The 18,093-nt window shown below is 58.3% G+C and overlaps 2 protein-coding genes and 1 non-coding gene across 3 annotated transcripts; 1 reads left to right on the top strand and 2 right to left on the bottom strand.

Annotated features, from left to right (window-relative positions):
• Positions 1 to 3,551: 3,551 nt before the first annotated feature.
• LOC117098205 lies at positions 3,552 to 3,713 on the bottom strand. The gene has a single exon (XR_004443252.1). It is a non-coding gene; the product is annotated as a U1 spliceosomal RNA (small nuclear RNA).
• Positions 3,714 to 7,452: 3,739 nt separating this feature from the next.
• Positions 7,453 to 8,661, top strand: CEMP1 (cementum protein 1). The gene is given in 6 exon segments (XM_033235277.1): positions 7,453 to 7,483; positions 7,719 to 7,777; positions 7,899 to 8,010; positions 8,013 to 8,118; positions 8,120 to 8,569; positions 8,571 to 8,661. Coding segments are annotated over 6 exon segments (825 nt in total). The 3' UTR covers positions 8,638 to 8,661.
• Positions 7,563 to 18,060, bottom strand: AMDHD2 (amidohydrolase domain containing 2). The gene is made up of 11 exons (XM_033236086.1): positions 17,861 to 18,060; positions 17,563 to 17,702; positions 17,349 to 17,485; positions 11,303 to 11,357; positions 10,933 to 11,145; positions 10,771 to 10,859; positions 10,540 to 10,684; positions 10,361 to 10,468; positions 10,203 to 10,271; positions 9,829 to 9,930; positions 7,563 to 9,461 (listed from the first exon to the last, which is right to left on the bottom strand). The coding sequence occupies exons 1-11, from the start codon at positions 17,941 to 17,943 to the stop codon at positions 9,373 to 9,375; spliced, it is 1,230 nt and encodes a 409-aa protein (XP_033091977.1). The 5' UTR covers positions 17,944 to 18,060; the 3' UTR covers positions 7,563 to 9,372.
• Positions 18,061 to 18,093: the final 33 nt, after the last annotated feature.

The following is an 18,093-nucleotide window of genomic DNA, read 5'->3' on the forward strand; positions in this document are numbered from 1 at the left end:
CAGGCCATGAAAGGAGTTTACCCGACCACTATCATCGAGAATCTGGAAACGGGGGCCCAGGCGCATCAGGTGCTTTAAGCAAGAACTTGCACCTTCTGCTTCTCTCGCAGGCGGAGACGTCAGGGACCCCGTTCCAGGTAGAAGCCCAGGGCGGTTCCTCTACAGATAGAACCGAAAGGTAACCCTGGAGGCTCGACTCCAGGCTGCGCCGAGCCGAAAACAAACTTTCCAGGCACTTCCACCCCGCTGGGCCGGGTGACACCTCCCGGCCTCCCCCGCCCTCCGCGCGTCTGTCAGCGCCCCCGGCCAGGCCGGCGCCTGCCGCAACCCAGGCCGGACTCCCCGCCGCAGTCGAGCAGCCCACGGCCGGCGCCCGCCATCCCCCGCCCGGCTACAGGTGAGGGGGCACCCGACCTGGAGACCTCGGGCCGCCCCGCCTCGCCGGACCCAGGCGACCGCCGCACCCGCAGGGTAACAAGCCGGCGCGCCCAGGCCGCCGCCGCGCGCTCACCAGCTGGCTGGTGGTCCTGGCCATGGGCCCCGCGTTGGCGCGGGCGCCTCCCCCGCAGCGCTGCGCGTCTCGGGCCTCCTCAGCGTCCTCCTCCCCGAAGCGGAGCCCCAGCAATGGCTGCCCTCATCCTGCGCCCGCCCCGCCGCCCGCCGCCGCCGCCCGCCGCCCGCCGCCCGCCGCCCGCCGCCCCCGGCGCCGCCCCGCCCCCGCGCGACGCCGGGCAGGACTTCCGTCGCGCCGCAGCCGCCGCCCGCGCCCATTGGCCGCACCCAGCGTCGCTCCGCCGCGGCCTGAGTGGGCCCCGCCTCCGCCCCAGCTGCATTTCCGGGTTGGGGCCTAGCAGGCGGGAGAGGCCCGGCCCCGCCTGGGGAGGGGGACCTCGCACCAACCAATGCCAGGGCTTGCGGGGCGGGGCTGGGCGGGGCAGGGAGCGAGCTGTCATTCCGGGCTCCCAGACCGGGAAACTGAGGCTCAGAGGGGACCGGGCTCCGACCAAGGTCACGCCCGAGGTAGCGTAGCGGCGGAGCTGTGCTCGAACCCGGAACTCGGATTCCGGAGCTGGCTCTGTGTAAACTCGGAGGTGCAACTTTGCTAGTTTCACAACTAACAAGCGTTCACGGAAGGAAATCTGGGCTACAAAGTCATATTCATGGCCGTGCGCGGTGGCTCACTTTGGGAGGCCGAGGCGGGCGGATCACTGAGGTCAGGAATTCCAGACCAGCCTGTCCAACATGGAGAACCCCATCTCTGCTAAAAATATAAAATTAGCCAGGCGCTTTGTAATTGTTAATATTGATGATAGTTTTTTTGTTTGGGTTTGTGTTTGGGTTTGATTTGGGTTTTTGTGTGTGTGTTTTTTTTTTTTTTTTTTTGAGATAGGTGTCTTGCTCTGTTGCCCAGGCTGGAGTGCAGTGGCTCCATCTGTGCTCTCTGCAACCTCCGCCTCCCGGGTTGAAGCGATTTTCCTGCCTCAGCCTCCCAAGTAGCTGGGAATACAGGCATCTGCCACCATGCACGGGCAAATGTTTGTATATTTTTGTAGATACTGGGTTTCACCATGTTGACCCGGCTGGTCTGGAACTCTAGCGATCTGCCTGTCTCAGCCTCCCAAAGTGCTGGGATTACAGGCGTGAGTCACCACGCCCAGTCAACTTTATTTTTTTTATACTGACACATGGCCATGTAGTTCTTGAGTAATGCACAGAGAAAAGGGAAGCAGTGAAGGATAAACAGCTTGAAGAACTAGTACATGGTGAACTCTAGAACACGGAGCCCAGGGTGGAGGAGCCTCAGCGGCAGGGGCCAGGGGTCGGGAGGATGCTGTTCCGTGAAGAAAGCATCTGAGCAGGCACCAGGGGGCAGAGGAGAGGGGCAGCTGAAGGTGGAGAAAGGACAGTTCTCAGTTGTCCTGGGGGCCCCAATGGCAGCCAGAATGCTTGGCCAAGCCCAAGGCAAGGAGACCAGGAAGCACTTCTGCCTTCTGGAGACAGAGACAAATGTCCCCTTGAGTCAGGTCCAGCTGCCCATCCCAGGACACCGCACAGACAGTGGATGTCTCATCTGGCCCAGCACGGTTCTCCTGACCCAGACTGGAGGAAGGAGACTGACCCTTCTCTTTATCTCACCCTTTCCTGCCCAGAACCTCTGTCCATGGCCAATGGATGACCTCAGGCCAAGAATGTAGTAAGTTGGCCTGACGTTGTGAGGTCACGGTCCATCCAGGGAAGAGCCAGAAGATGACCAGGACCATCCTGGGAGGGGCTGGAAAGCTGCCTCATGTGTGTGGCCCTGTGCTGCGTCTACGCATTCCTCACTCACCTCTACAACTCTCATGGCACAAGGGAGGAAATGGGGGTGCAGAGGCTAAGGAACATGCCCAAATCCCTACAGCTGGTGTATTAGTTATCTACTACTGTGTAATAAATTGCCCCAAAACTTAGATGTGTAAAACAACAAAAACATCTAACTCATGATTCCTGTGGGTCTGGAATCCAGGAGAGGCTGGGCTGGGTGGTCTGCCTCAGGCTCTCGTGAAGTTGCCATCAAGATGCAGCCAGGGCTGAGTCATCTAAAGGCTAGAGCAGGGCCGAAAGATGCACTTCCTAAAAGGTTCATTCCCACATTCCCACAGCTGTGGGCTGGAGGCCTCAGTCCTCACCACATGGGCATCTTCAAAGGGGTGTGTGTTTTCAAGCCCCGACAGCTGGCTTTTCCCAGAGTGAGTGGCCCAAGAGAAAGAGAACACACGCAAGATCAAAGCCGCCATGTCTTTAATGACCTAACCTCAGAAGTGAAACACCATCACTTCCAACACATCTGCTGGTCACACACACCAATCCTGATAGAAAGAGATCGGGTGTGTTTTGGGAGGCTGAGGCAGGAGCACTGCTTGAGGCCAGGTGTTTGAGAACAGCCTGGGCAACAAAGTGAGACCCTGTCTCTAACAACAACAAAAAATTTAAATAAAATGTTTTACAACGTGAAACAAGGTTACACAAGGGTATGAAATCCAGGAGGGGTCATTACTGGGGGTCCCCTTCAAGCTAGTTGAGGACAGAGCCAGAATTCCAGTCTCAGGCAGAGACAGAGAGAAGCAAGAAGCACAGGCCTGGCCTGGACCCTGCAGGTGTGCACACCAGAAGGCTCTGAGTTTCAAAACCAGGGAAGGAAGGGCTCTCCAGCAAGGATCCCAACCTGGTTGCATTTCTAGACCAATGCTGCAGCTACTCAGTAGCATCTGGAAAGGGGACTAAAGGGGAAAATGGGGGGCAGGGAGATCAGGTGAGAGAAAAGGGGGCTCTCAAAAGACAACAGCACTGGCCGGGCGCGGTGACTCACACCCGTAATCCCAGCACTTTGGGAGAGTGAGGCAGGTGGATCACTTGAGGTCAGGAGTTGGAGACCAGCCTGGCAAACATGATGAAACTCCGTCTCTACTAAAAATACAAAAATTAGCCAGGCATGGTGGTGGATGCTTGTAATTCCAGCTACTCAGGAGGCTGAGGCAGAAGAATCTCTGTCTCTTTTTTTTTTTTCTTCTCAGGGGAAAGTACGAACGCATCCCCCACTACCACAAATTATGCAGTCAATTTCCCACATTTGGGGAAATCGCAGGGGTCAGCACATCCGAAGTGCAATGGATAAGCCTCACCCTGGGAAAACCACCTTCGTGATCATAGTATCTCCCCTGCCAGGTAAGTATAGGAGAATCTCTTCAACTCGGGAGGCAGAGGTTGCAGTGAGCCGAGATCGCACCACTGCACTCCCGCCTGGGTGACAGAGGGAGACTCTGTCTCAAAAAAAAAGAAAAAGAAAAGAAAAAAAAGACAACATCGTCTCCTGTCTGCCTCTGGCCCACAAGGCCCTGGTCACATGTCTGAGGCTCCCAATATACATTTGCTGGGCTGCAGATACATGGATGGATGGAAGATACAAAGTCATTGAGTGGTTTCCAAGCCACCGGGTAAATATCCTCCCATATAAGGCATGCCAAGGAAGAATCAGACTTGACTGGGAGTCGGGAAACAGAAAGTTTCATGAGATCTTAGGCAAGTAATTTCCCCTCCTTAAACCTCAATTTTCCCTGAGGTAAAATGGGCTGGCTCAACAACTGCTAAAAGTCCCAAAAGTGGAAAACATCCAATGTTGGTAGGAATGTAGAGAAAGGGGCGCCTTCACAAACCAATGATAGGAACATAGTATTTCCTTTAAACCTGAGCAGTGGGAATTCCTGTCCTAGGCCTTTCTCTGTAAAAGGCAGAATAATGGCCTCTCCAAAGATGTTCTCATCCTAATATCCCAACCTGTGAATGTGTTATTATATGGAGAGATGAATTAATCAGCTGGCCTTACAACTAGATAATTATGGCTGGGCATGGTGGCTCAAGCCTGTAATCCCAGCACTTTGGGAGGCAGAAGCAGGAGGATGATTTGAGCCCAGGGGTTCAAGACCAGCCTGGGCAACATAGTGAGAGCCCATCTCCGTAAAAATCTAATGAAAACTGGGTGCAGACCAGGCGCAGTGGCTCACGCCTGTAATCCCAGCCCTTCGGGAGGCTGAGGAGGGTGGATCATTTGAGGCCAGGAGTTTGAGACCAGCCTGGCCAACATGGTGAAATCCCGTTTATACTAAAAGTACAAAAATTAGCCAAGCACAGTGACAAAAATTGAGCCCAGGGGTTCAAGATCAGCCTGGGTAACACAGTGAGATCCCATCTCTTTAAAAAACAAAGAAAAACTGGGCACAGACCAGGCGCAGTGGCTCATGCCTGTAATCCCAGCACTTTGGGAGGCCGAGGCGGGTGGATCACTTGAGGCCAGGAATTTGAGACTAGCCTGGCCAACATGGTGAAATCCCGTTTATACGAAAAATACAAAAATTAGCCAGGAACAGTAGCCAGTTACTATGGAGGCTGAGGCAGGAGGATCGCTTGAACCTGGGAGGCGGAGGTTGCAGTGAGCTGAGATGGCACCACTGCACTCCTGCCTGGATGACAGAGTGAGACTCTGTCTCAAAAAACAAAAAACAAAAACAAGCAAAAACAATAATAAAGACTGGGCGTGGTGGCTCACACCAGTAATCCCAGCACTTTGGGAGGCTGAGGCAGGCGCATCACCTGAGGTCGGGAGTTCGAGACCAGCCTGGCTAACATGGTGAAACACCGTCTCTACTAAAAAAAATACAAAAAATTATCCGGGCGTGTTGGTGCATGCCTGTAATTCCAGCTATTCGGGAGGCTGAGGCAGGAGAATCACTTGAACCAGGAGGCGGAGGTTGCAGTGAGCCAGGATCGCGCCAGGCTGGGCAACACAGTGAGACTCCGTGTTTAAAAAAAAAAAAAAAGGCTGAGCACGGTGGCTCACGCCTGTAATCCCAGCACTTTCGGAGGCCTAGGCGGGCGGATCAATTGAGATCAGGAATTCAAGACCAGCCTGGCCAACATGGTGAAACCCCATGTCTACTAAAAATACAAAAAAGTTAGTCGGGCGTGGTGGCCAGGATCGCGCCAGGCTGGGCAACACAGTGAGACTCCGTGTTTAAAAAAAAAAAAAAAAAAGGCTGGGCACGGTGGCTCACGCCTGTAATCCCAGCACTTTCGGAGGCCTAGGCGGGCGGATCAATTGAGATCAGAATTCAAGACCAGCCTGGCCAACATGGTGAAACCTCATATCTACTAAAAATACAAAAAAGTTAGTCGGGCGTGGTGGCCTGCGCCTGTAATCCCAGCTACTCAGGGGGCTGAGACGGGACAATCGCTGGAACCCGGGAGGCAGAAGCTGCAGTGAGCAGAGGTCGCACCACTGCACTCCAGCCTGCGCAACACAGCAAAGCTCCGTCTCAAAAAAACAAACAAAAAACCAAATTGCAAATAGCAAAAGTGTAATCCCATTGAGAAAAAAAACGTAGGTGACACAAATGTGGTAAAAGGCACAGGGCCAGGCTGGAAGGGAGTACCCGGACGCTCCGGAGCTGTCCAAGACTCCAGGGGCGGAAAAGCTGGGCTGAGGAAGTGCCCTTCCTCTACGCTTCTGGTGCCAATATCCCCTGCTGTGCCCACCCTGGGTCCCTGGCCTGAGCTCAAAACCAACTCCGAGCTAGGGAAGCCCCGAGCCGGGGTGCTTCTAGAGTGCCCAGGCCACTCCTCCCCTTCACTTCCCGACAGTGAGGGCGCGGCAAGAGGCGAGGTGCGGAGGTGCGGGACGATAGTCAAGCTGGGTCGTAGTGGAATCCACCTGTGCGTGATAGGTAACAGAAGGGAGAGGTGAGGCGCGGTGAGGTCCGCAGGGACGTGGGAGACGCGACGGGGAGGACTGGGACGAAACCAGACTAGGTCCGCAGGGGTATAAGGGGAGCAGCGCAGAGAGTTGGGACGAGGAGGGGTCTACAGGGTTGTGGGGGGCGCGGTGGGGAGCGCTGGGGCGCGGAGGAGTCCGCAGTGGTGCAGTGGCTTGGCCGGGAGCATTGGGGCGACGCGGCGCTCCGCAGAGGTAGCGGGGAGCGTCGTGGGGAAACGGGGTCCGCAGGGGTGTGAGGGCGCGGCGGGGAGCGTAGCGGGGTGTTCAAGGTTGTGGGGGTTGTGGCGAGGAGGGTTGGCGCAAGGCGGGGCCCGCAGAGGTGTGGAGGGCGTGGTGGGGAGCGCAGGAGTGTGGGTGACGCGGTGGGAAGAGAGGGGACCCACAGGGGTGTGAAGGGCGTGAGGGGCGTGGAGAGGCGGCATTGGTCCCCCAGCTCCTCGCGCCCGCGGGGGACCGCGCAGCCTCAAGCTCTGTGTCCGGGGCCGCGCGGGTTAACTGGAGAGGGCGACGCGCGCCCCTATTGCTCAGCGGCGGCGCGTGACTTTCCTGCGGCGATCCTAATTGGCCCGACAGAGGTCCGCCCCCAGAAGCCCCTCCCACAGTAGCGTGGCCCCGCGTAGCGCATCGCTACCAGAGTGGCGCGTCAGCTTGGTCTCAGAGCCTGGGCTGCGGGGCGGGGCCGGATCGGTCGAGATCGTCCCGGCTGGTGACCGTCTCCCGTGCCCACGCCCTAAACGCTGTCTCTGGCCTGGGTGTGCTCGGAGCCCACGAGGTGCAGAGGCTCGGACGGCGAAAGGAACCTGGCTGAGATCTGGGTCTTGAACCCGTGGGCTTGGCGCAGCATCCCAGCAGCGTGCACCCACAGGTGACTCCTGGCGGGGCACTGTCTGCGAGATCGCAGGTGTCGGATCTCATCTACCCTTCACACACGGGACAAAATGGGCCACCCCCACCAGGTGGCTGAGAGGATTCACCTCCAACTCCATCCCTCCCCACGTGCCCAACCTCCCAACCCGTGACTCAAGCAGATACCTGGGCGTCCCCTTTCAGCAAACGCCCACACCGCGGGCAGGCCTACCCCTCACCCTGCAGTCAGGTTGCCCTGCATCCTCCTTTGTAAAACCCATAGCTGTAGAGGGAGCGGAATGGTGGGGCAGGGCTGGAAGTCCAGCGGGAGTGAGTAGTGGAGAATGATGGTGGCCAAGGTCACACAAGGCAGTGAATTCGCTTCATGTCAAAAGAACGGCTCACGTAAGACAGTTACTTTTGTTATGTATTTTACCACAATTTTTAAAAAGGAAACCAAAACCCACCAAGAGTGCTTCCACCACACCTCAAATAAAATCCTCCTGCAGCAGCTCCCCAGCCCAGGTCACTCACCGTGACCCCAGGCCCCTCTCCCACCACCCAGGGCTAGCCCTATGGACCAACCATCTCAGCCAGTCCCTCCCCGACCATCCACCCAGGGAGGTGGGCGCTGGTCAGTGAATGGGGCAGGCCAGGCCCAAAGGCTGGCCCAGGGCTCACCAGCTCTGGGACTGGGTGCCCTGTCTGAGGTGGGGATGACCAATAGGCCAGCTCTGGGTTTTAGTTGAGGACGGGCACATCAAGCACTGACAGCCAGCAAGCTGGGCACAGGCGCTGTTCAGCCTGTAAGGCATTGGCTGAGAACCTCACCTGCCTCTCCCTGCCTGTGAGCCCCGGCAGACAGCTCCTCTCCCGGGTCCAACACAGGCAGGCGCTGGGCAGCCACTTCGTGAGGGGTGCGTGGCTGTCAGGGCAGAGGTGGGTATCCCTGCACCCCACCTCTCAGGTCAGGATCCACAACCGTCGCCTGCTTTCCTGGGCTGCCCCTTGGGCCTGTGGGCTGAGATGAACCCCTTGTGCCTTGCGCCAGGCCCTCCCTCAGGCAAGGCCCTGCGTGGCAGGTGGTTCTTCCTGGCTGGTCCCTTCTCCAACAGGCGAGGCCCAGACCATCCTATCGCTTTGGACCTGGACACATTTCCTTAACTGGGCTTTGCAGCAGAGGGAAGAGAACAGTGGCAGAGCCAGGCACATACCTCCTGTACCCAGGACAGCACCCGTAAGCAAGGGGGAAGGGGGCCACCCACCCCAGAACCCAAATGGAGAGAAAGTCAAGACAACCACCCCTGACCTAGGGCTGCACCAATCCCTGATGTCTGACCCCACTGTGGCTATCCTCAGAGCCAGGAGGGCTCCAGAAGCCCCCCCGCCTCAAAGCTGTTCAGGGAGCCTCACGGCCTGTTGGCAACATGGGTGTGTGCCAAGGCCAAGACACAGAAGATGGTAGGATGACACTAATGGGGTGAGCAGGGCACATTGGTGCCTCCCACGCAGGGTCACCACAGCTGGCAAGCACCAGGCCTGGGGATGGGTGAGGAGACAGGGTTGTTGAGAAGGGGAAATGGAAAGCTGGTCATCCGTGGCACTCAGGGCTGGGCCGGCAGCGGAAAAGAGGGCGGGGTCCTGGGCCCAGCCTCCCTCCTGGAGGTCAGAGTGGAGCACGTGGCACTCTGCCCTGGCCCAGAACTAGGCTGTGGGCTCCACGCTGCACACCCAACTCAGGTGCAGACAGCAAACCCCTGACTGTTTGCACTCGTTGTGCCTTGGCCCCTTCCTGCCCGCTCTCCGCCCCTAGCCCACGGTGACTTCACCCCCACGGTGCCAGCCACTGACTGCCTGCCCCTCCCTCCCACAGTGACATTTTCCTGGGATCTGCAGGTCTCAGGTCTACCTGATGCAGGCAGGCCCTGACCCCTACTGGGGCCCAAGGCCCAGGCTGAACTACACCCCAGCCATCCCACCCCAGGCCACGAATGCCTTCCCCAAGAGAGCAACCAGGGACGGTGCCACGTGCAAGCACAAGCAAAACCCGGAGCCAAGGTGAGTCCTGCTGGGTGCACGTTTATCCCAGCCACCGCCTCCAGGGCGGCCGCAAAGGCCCTGGGCGTCATTCCAGCAGAGCTCCTGGAGACCAGCTCCCCGACCACTCAGCCCTGATGGCATCCAGCTGCGGCTGGGCGTCCTCTCAGCCGAAGTCCTTGTCACTGCCTGGCTGCCTCCGCCTGCCACACAAGCTCACCCGAGATGTAGGTGGCCTGGACGTGAAGGGAGTCATCGAGCACCACGAAGTCTGGGACAGAGCCGGGCAGTGAGTAGGGGGCAGGAGTGGGGCTGCCCACCTACTCCCCCACAACTCGACACTGGTGGGAAAACCAAGGCCCAGGGATACGACCAGTGCAGGACACCGTGACCCATCACAGATGGATAGAGATTCTGGACAATGCTCCCTGCAACCCCTTGCCTGGCCTTGTCTGCAACACTAGAAAGCTTGGCCTGATGGCAACATGGGGCTACAACTGAGGCTGGCAGCCAGCAGCCCACCTGAGAGGAGGGAGCTAGGGAGGACCCACCCTTCCTGACTCTGTCCAGGCCACCTCAGGACAACAGAGTCTACAGGCAAGGCCAGGCTGCCCGGTAACCCTGCGATGCGCCCTCACCTGCGTCAGCACCAAAGTCCAGGGTCCCCTTACTCTTCTCCAGCCCCAGCAACTGGGCGGGGTGCAGGGATGCAGCCTCCAGGGCCGACTCCACGCTGCAGCCTGCTTGGGGGACACACCTGGGTGACGGTCCCCAAGCCCACGTGGCTTTGTCAACAGCCCTCCACCACCCCAGCACTCTGTCTCAGGAACTCTGCAGCAGGCTAAGAAGGATCCTGCTGGTCTGCCTGTCACCCTGGGCCCGAGTCACCAAGTACCCACTGCCCAGGAGCTCCTGTGGGCAGGGCCTGGGCTACACTCCGGGCACCCAGTCCAGCCCTTGGAGACCCGCCAGTCACAGACCACCTAAACCCGCACCTGTGCTGCTCACTGACCTGTGGCCTGCAGGAAGTGCCGGACACAGACGTCCATTGGGGCTATGCTGCCGCTCAGCGTCTTGGTTCCTTGAGAGCAGAGAGGGCAGGCTCTGGGGGGTCGTGGGCCACCTGGCATGCAGGCTGGGACCTGGGACCCAGTGGGTCAGGGCGCTCACCTGCTACATAGGCCGTCAGACCGTCCACTTCCACTTCCTGCTGTCCCAGCGTGTGCCGGCCGTTGCCCAGGCCCAAGGCAGGGATGGCATCAGTGACCAGCACCAGCCCTGGGGGAGAAGAGGCTCAGAACCTGCTGGCCCAGTCATCCTGCCTGCCCCACCCACCTGACGGAGCTTACCCTGGGGGTGGGCACGGTGGGCGATCCGCAGGGCGGCGGGGTTGGTGTGCGTGCCATCCGCAATCATCCCGTAGAAGATGCAGCGGCCCGCGGGCAGCCGGTCACTGGTCAGGAGCCCCACGATGCCTGGGTCGCGGTGGTGGAACTGGGCAGGGTCGGGGGAAGGGATGGCTGAGCGACAGCAGGGGCTGCTGGAACCCCAGCCCCGCCCCAGGGCCCCACAGCACTCACAGGCAGCATGGCGTTGAAGAGGTGGGTGATGAAGGTGGCTCCGCTCCACACAGCATCCTCTGCCGCCCGCAGGTCAGCCACTGAGTGCCCTGCGGGACCTGGATTCAGACTTTGCACCTGGCCCAGGTCCCCCAGGCAGCCCCGCCCTAGCCAGCCCCTCACCTAGGGACACGCAGATGCCACGGGTCGTCAGCTCGCGGATCACCTCGTGGCTATGGCCCAGCTCCGGGGCCAGCGTCACGATGCGGACATTGTCCAGGGGCCCGTAGGTGGCCAACAAGTCCTGGAAGGCATTGGCCTCGAAGGAGCGGAGGTGGGCCTCGGGGTGCGCGCCCCGCTTCTCCCGGCTGATGAAGGGGCCCTCCAGGTGCAGCCCTGGGAGGAGGGAGCAAGTGGCTCCAGCAGGTCCCTATCCCACCCAGCCCTTTTCACCTGCCCTCCCCACCAGCTGGGCATCTGGAGGGGTTGGGGCTGCCAACAGGTCCCACAGGAGCCTCCCAGGGTGGGGGCAGGGAGGGGGTCAGCCACTCACCGAGGACCCCTGCCCCATGGGGACCACCACTCTTCACAGGGATCTGAGGAACAACCTGGGGGGAACCAGCTGTTAAAGCCCTGTCCCCCACGGCCCATTCCCAGAGGCCACAGCCTAGCCAAGGCCAGAGATCTTGGGTCAGAGTTCAGAGCCCAGCACCCAGCCCAGCCCCGGCCACCTGTCCCCTCACAGGGGTCAGGGAAAGCACAGCCGGCAGAACTGAAGAACCCATGGCAGGAGCAGGAAGAAATGACAGGCGTGTGGGATGCCAGCGGTCCCTGGGTCATGTGGGCAGGCTTGTGGGCGCTGAGGGTGGCCCCGGGCACGGCAGCCCAGGGAGCACGGCTAGGAGGCAGGAGCAGCAGGGACCCTGGGGCAGAGCTCAGTGTGGGCATGGCCAGGGCTCAGCACTCTGTGTGGCCAACACCGTGGCCAGAGCTGGACACCATCAGGAAGACCAAGAGTGTCAGGGAAAAACGGGACACAGGCTCACACCATACATCTCAGAGGCTGACAGGCGGGCAGGCAGTCCAGCACACACTCCCTCTCTCCAACACAGGCACGGGCCCGGGGGGCTTCCCAGAGAGAAGAGCTTCAGGTGAAGATGGTGGCTGGACTGTACCCTCCCCCGAACTCCCCACCCTACACAACAGTAAGACTTTTTTTTTTTTTTGGAACGGAATTTTGCTCTGGTCACCCAGGCTGGAGTACAATGGCATGATCTCGGCTCACTGCAACCTCTGCCTCCCGAGTTCAAGCGATTCTCCTGCCTCAGCCTCCTGAGTAACTGGGATGACAGGTGTGTGCCACCATGCTTGGCTAATTTTATATTTTTAGTAGAGACGGGGTTTTACCATGTTGGCAGGCCAGTCTCAAACTCCTGACCAAACACCCACCTTGGACTCCCAAAGTGCTGGGATTATAGGCATGAGCCACTGCACCTGGCCAGCAGTAAGACTTTTAAGAGCCTTAAACCCAAGGGTGAGGGGGGCGGTGCAGAGGATGGGAGGAAGACAGCCAGACTTTGGGGGCTTGGCAAGAGGACACTGGGCAGGTCTGGGGGATGCACGCAGTGGGGGAAGTGACCTCCACAGGCTCAGGATGGTGCCTTGAGAAGTGGGATGATGTGGGGACCAACAGAAAAGTACCTGCCCTGAGTGTGGTGGCCTGGCCCCCGGGGAAGTAGAGCAGATGGGCAAGGGTCGGTGTGGGCAGAGCGGGAACTCGGGAAATGTGTGTTCTCCAGGCGCTTGGCAGGGTGCCAGCCAGGCCCAGCCCCTCTGAGCTCTGCAAGACTCTTCTCAGGGAACCCAGCCAGTTCAAGAGAAAGGACCCAGGGACCCCAACCTACAAGTGCCTCCACAAAGCCCCTCCTGCAGGCTGGGTGCCCCCAGCCGGCCTGCAGACAGCTGTCCACAAAGCCCCTCCCACAGACTGGGTGCCCCCAGCCGGCCTGCAGACACCTGTCCACAAAGCCCCTCCCACAGACTGGGTGCCCCCAGCCGGCCTGCTGACACCTGTCCAGAAAGCCCCTCCCACAGACTGGGTGCCCCCAGCCGGCCTGCAGACACCTGTCCACAAAGCCCCTCCCACAGACTGGGTGCCCCCAGCCGGCCTGCAGACACCTGTCCACAAAGCCCCTCCCACAGACTGGGTGCCCCCAGCCGGCCTGCTGACACCTGTTCTGAAAGAAAGCACACCAGCAAGTTCAGCAGGCCCTGGGCAAGCCTCGAAAAGGAGCCTGAACCCAAGAGGACAGGGCCAGGCGGGGAAGCAGAGGCCACGAGGAGAGATGGACAGGGAAAAGGGCCATCACGGACACTCTCCAGCCAGTAAGAGGTCCTCTGTTCCTGAAGCAAGAATAGAATGGTAGAAAGAGGAACACTGGGCCGGGCGCGGTGGCTCACACCTGTAATCCCAGCACTTTGGGAGACCAAGGTGAACGGATCACCTGAGGTCAGGAGTTTGAGACCAGCCTTGCCAACATGGAGAAACCCCGTTTCTACTAAAAATACAAAAACTGGCCGGGCGCGGTAGCTCACGCCTATAATCCCAGCACTTTGGAAGGCCGAGGTGGGCAGATCACGAGGTCAGGAGATCGAGGCCATCCTGGCTAATAGGGTGAAACCTCATCTCTACTAAAAATACAAAAAATTAGTCGGGCGTGGTGGCAGGCGCTTGTAATCCCAGCTATTCGAGAGGCTGAGGCAGGAGAATCACTTAAACTCAGGAGGCGGAGGTTGCAGCGAGCAGAGATTGTGCCACTGCACTCCAGCCTCGGTGACACAGGGAGACTCCATCTTGAAAAATAAATAAATGGCCAGAGAGGGGAGTGAAAAAATCAGCAGGAAGCCTGGAATTGAGTCAGAGCTAAGAAACGAAGCAAAGATCACTCACGGCAAAGCAAGCAGAGATGGCAGCTAAGAAGATATCACTGCGCCACACATCCCTTCATACCACCCTGATGACTGACCTACGCGGCTATTCTCATCACAATTATCGGGAACTACTGGGAAGGATGACGGGCAAGAAAGGGGCTGAGAGGACTCACGGAGCCACGACCACGCTGATGTTCAGCTCTCCTGGTGGAAGGCAGTGGATTCTGCCCTGAGCTGAAAGACTGAGGAGCAGCCAGCACAGTTTTTAGAGCTATGGGGACAAATTCCAAGAGTCCACTGTGTTGAAAGTGATTGTCCCTAGGGTGGAAGCTGGCTGGGGCAAAGGGCCACTGCTTTTCCTCACAATCCCTGTGGATACACAGGCTCACTAAAGATTAAAACAGGAAAAAAACAACAACAAAAGGCAATGGCTGAGTTTTTCTAGGATGGAGTTTTAGAAGGGAGCAAGAGAGTGCTACGTAGAGAGAGCAGAGTCAAAGATCAACCGCGGGGAGTGGAGTGAGGCACACTCCAGGCAGATAAGCAGCTGGAAAGGTCAAAGTGTAGAGAGCGTGCAGGGCCAGAGGCAGGGGCCTGGCTGCCCCCTGGAGGTGCCTCACCTTGGCTCAGCAGGTAACAGACTTGAAGCAGAGAACAAAGTGATCTGACCTGTCTCCAGGTACCGTAGCAAAGGGCAGGCGGAAACCCCCCAGAAGAGAAGGCGGTCTCAGTGAACGAGAGCAGGACAACAAAAGACTGAGGAAACTTCTGGCAAGGTGACCATCCAATTCCACCCAGGGTGAATGGCTCCTGGAGGAGGTGGCATGCATGGCGGAGGGCAGACACAAGTGAAGGGGCCTCCTGTTTCTAAGACGAGTCAGGAAGGAGGCCTCCCAATTCCCACTCTCAGTAGTTGGCTCTCTGCCTTCATCCTGTGTGTGCGCCAAGGGTAAGACACGCTTTGGGAGACCGAGGCGGGTGGATCACAAGGTCAGGAGTTTAAGACCAACCTGGCCAAGATGGTGAAACCCCGTCTCTACTAAAAATACAAAAAATTAGCCAGGCGCAGTTGCAGATGCCTGTAATCCCAGCTACTCGGGAGACTGAGGCAGGAGAACCGCTTGAACTCGGAGGGCGGAGGTTGCAGTGAGCCAAGATCGTGTCACTGCACTCCAGCCTGGGCGACAAAGTGAGACTCCGTCTCAAAAGAAAAAACAAAAACAAAAAGACACCTGCACTGCAGTGGGTGCTGGGAAAGAAAACTAAGTCCTACTTGTCAGAGACTCTTCCTAAAGAAGAAGAGCCATAGTTCCTCCTACGCCTGTGCTGGCCAGAGATGCGCGGGCAGTCGGGGGCACCGTGGGGACAGGCAGGCAAGGCTTAGCAGAGGAGGCCTGGGGAGCAAGCCAAGGTCTTCTAGGCCAAGAGTTTGGGGACGGGAGTGGGGAATGTGCCTGAGGACAGAGAAGAGGCTGGACAGGTAGGAAAGGAATGCTGCAGGTGGGGGTAGGGCAGAGGTGATGTGCTGAATCCTGAATCTTGGACAGGTCGCTCTAGCAGGCCCCAGAGCTCCAGAGAACAGCTGGGAGAACCAGGTGCCAGTTGGCAGCAGGTTTTTGACATTTGACTCTGTGTGGGGAGGGCTGTGGGAAATTTCCAAAAAAACATCCATGGTTGATACTGAGTGGTTAACACTCAGCATCTCACGCACAATGCTGAGCACCCATGACGTGCATGCTGCCATCATCCGCACTTCAGGTTTGAGGAAATGGAGGCTCAGAAAGGCAGTAGGCTGTCCTGAGTCTTCCAGCTGATACATGACATCAGGAGGCCAACGCCAAATCCAGAAAGCCTGCGCCCAGAACCCACACACCAACCCCACTGTTCCCAGCTCTGGCTCTGCCCACACACCAAGAAAGGGACCCCTCAGGCATAACCCAAGCGGTCATCCTGCAATGAATCCTATGCTGGAGGGGAAAAATGACTGGGGCTCTGGACAGAACTCGAACACAGACGGCTCAATTCAAGTACTGTTAACAGTGTTCATTTCCTCAACTCACTAACTCTTATGGCTACGTAAGAAAATATTCATTATCTTAAGAAATATAGTTAAGTACTGGCTGGGTGCGGTGGCTCACATCTGTAAGCCTAGTACTTTGGGAGGCTGAAATGGGCAGATCATGAGGTCAGGATTTCAAGACCAGCCTGGCCAGCATGGTGAAACCCCATCTCTACTAAAAATACAAAAATTAGCCAGGCATGGTGGTGTGTGCCTGTAGTCCCCACTACTTGGGAGGCTGAGGCAGGAGAATCGCTTGAACCTGGGAGGCAGAGATTGCAGGGAGCCGAGATCGCGCCACTGCACTCCAGCCTGGTCGACAGAGCGAGACTCTGTCTCTAAAACAAAAACAAAAAACAAACAAACAAAAAAACAGTTAAGTACTAAGAAATAAACAGGCATGATGGGCCAGGAACAGTGGCTCTCGCCTATAATCCAGCACTGTGGGAGGCCAAGGCAGGAGATCTCCTGAGTCTAGGAGTTTGAGACCAGCCTGGTTAATATAATGAGATCCCTGTCTCTACAAAAAACTTTTTTTTTTTTTCCAGACGGGGTTTCACCGTGTTAGCCAGGATGTTCTCAATCTCCTGACCTTGTGATCCGCCCAACTCGACCTCCTAAAGTACTGGGATTACAGGCGTGAGCCACCACGCCCAGCCCAAAAAACTTTTTAAATTAGTCGGGTGTGGTGGCACAAGCCCTTAGTGCCAGCTACTCTGGGGGACTAAGACAGGCGGATCTCTTGAGCCCAGGAGTTCAGAACCAGCTTGGGCAACACAGTGAGACTCTATCTCTACAAAAAACGTTAAAATTGGCTGGGCATGGTGGCATACACCTGTAGTCCTACCTACTCAAGAGACTGAAGCAAGAGCATCTCTTGAGCAGAGGAGGTTGAGGCTGCAATGGGCTATGATCACGCCACTTTATTCCAGCCTGGGCCACAGAGAAAGACCCTGTCTCTTAAAAATAACAAAAACTAAACAAACAAAAAAATAACAGGCATGTTGGATACAACCTACTCTCAAATAGTTCAGTATAGAACAGCATAGGTACAGCCTTGAATAGTAACACACAGCAAAGAGTTAACCCTGGAGAACCTAAGTAAAAATTAAAATAAAGAAAGACCAAGAACAACCAAATTTTTCCGGACGGCAAGGAAAGTGGAAGCGTGGGGCAAGCAGTACGGGGAAGTGTCTTCTGGAAGGCGTGTTCCACCGAGTCACACATCAGACAGGTTAGGGAGGAAGAGCCTGACCAGGGACTATCGCTGTGCCAATCACAGTCCTCCGCGACCTTGGTTAAGGGGGTGGTTTCTGAAGCCTGGAGGCAGCCAGAGAGCAGTGCAGACGGTGGGGCCGGCCTATGGCTCAGAGGGTGCTGGGCCAGCGGTGTGGAGACAGCTGCGGAGGACAGAGGGTCTACGGAGGCCAGACAAAGCGACAACTGATAAAGCAGCACAGGGGCGGGACCCTGGCCCAAGCTGGGTCAGCAAGGGGGGGCCAGACTCCGGACCATGGAGCACGTGCTGGGGATGGGGCGTGAGTTTGAAAATGAGGGTGCTGACTGCTCCCGGAGCCCCCTTCGCCTCAGCCAAGGAGCCTCACCTCACCTTGTGATAAACCTCCGGTGGGGAAGTGACCAGGGTGGGGCAGAAGGAGGTGACGCCGTGCGACAGGATCCTCCGGGCCACCAGAGAAACCCCCGAACCTACGTCCTCCGTGGCTTGGGAGAAGTCAACACCAATCCACCTGCGGCCACAGAAAAGGAGGTGTCGCATGGAGCTCAGACCTCCTCCCCTGGGTCCCCCTGCCGGCCCGGAGCCGCACCGTTAATCTGCACGTCGATGAAGCCGGGCGCCAAGATGCGGCCCCCGCAGTCCCGCCGCTCGTCGGCCACGCGCCGCTCCTCAAAGAACAGCTTCTCCGGGTCCAGGATGCGGCCTCCGCGCACCCACAGATCCTCCCTGCGGACGGAGCGGGAGGGTGCTCGCATCGCGGGCCTGACCTCGGTCCCGGCCCCTGCACCCCGCCCGGTCCCCGTCCCCGCACCCTGCCCGGTCCCTGGACCCGCACCCTTCACCCCACCCGGTCCCCGGCCCTACAGACCCCGGCCCGCGCCCACCTGAGCAGCTTCCCTCCGCGCAGAATCCGGCAGTTAGTGAACTGGAGCACCCGGGCCTCCGCCGCGCCCTGCCCGCCGCGCATCGTGAGCCCTGTCCGGAGCGAGCGGCGCCCCGCAGCGGCGAAATCCCGCGCCCGGTGACTAACCCCGGTTCAGAGCGCGGCCGCGCCCACGTGACCCTCAGCTGACTGAAGCGCGCGCCACGTGACCGCCACGCCCACGTGATTGGGCCG

Source organism: Trachypithecus francoisi, unplaced genomic scaffold, assembly GCF_009764315.1.
Source record: "Trachypithecus francoisi isolate TF-2019V2 unplaced genomic scaffold, Tfra_2.0 Lachesis_group15, whole genome shotgun sequence".
Classification (NCBI taxonomy): Eukaryota; Metazoa; Chordata; class Mammalia; order Primates; family Cercopithecidae; genus Trachypithecus; species Trachypithecus francoisi.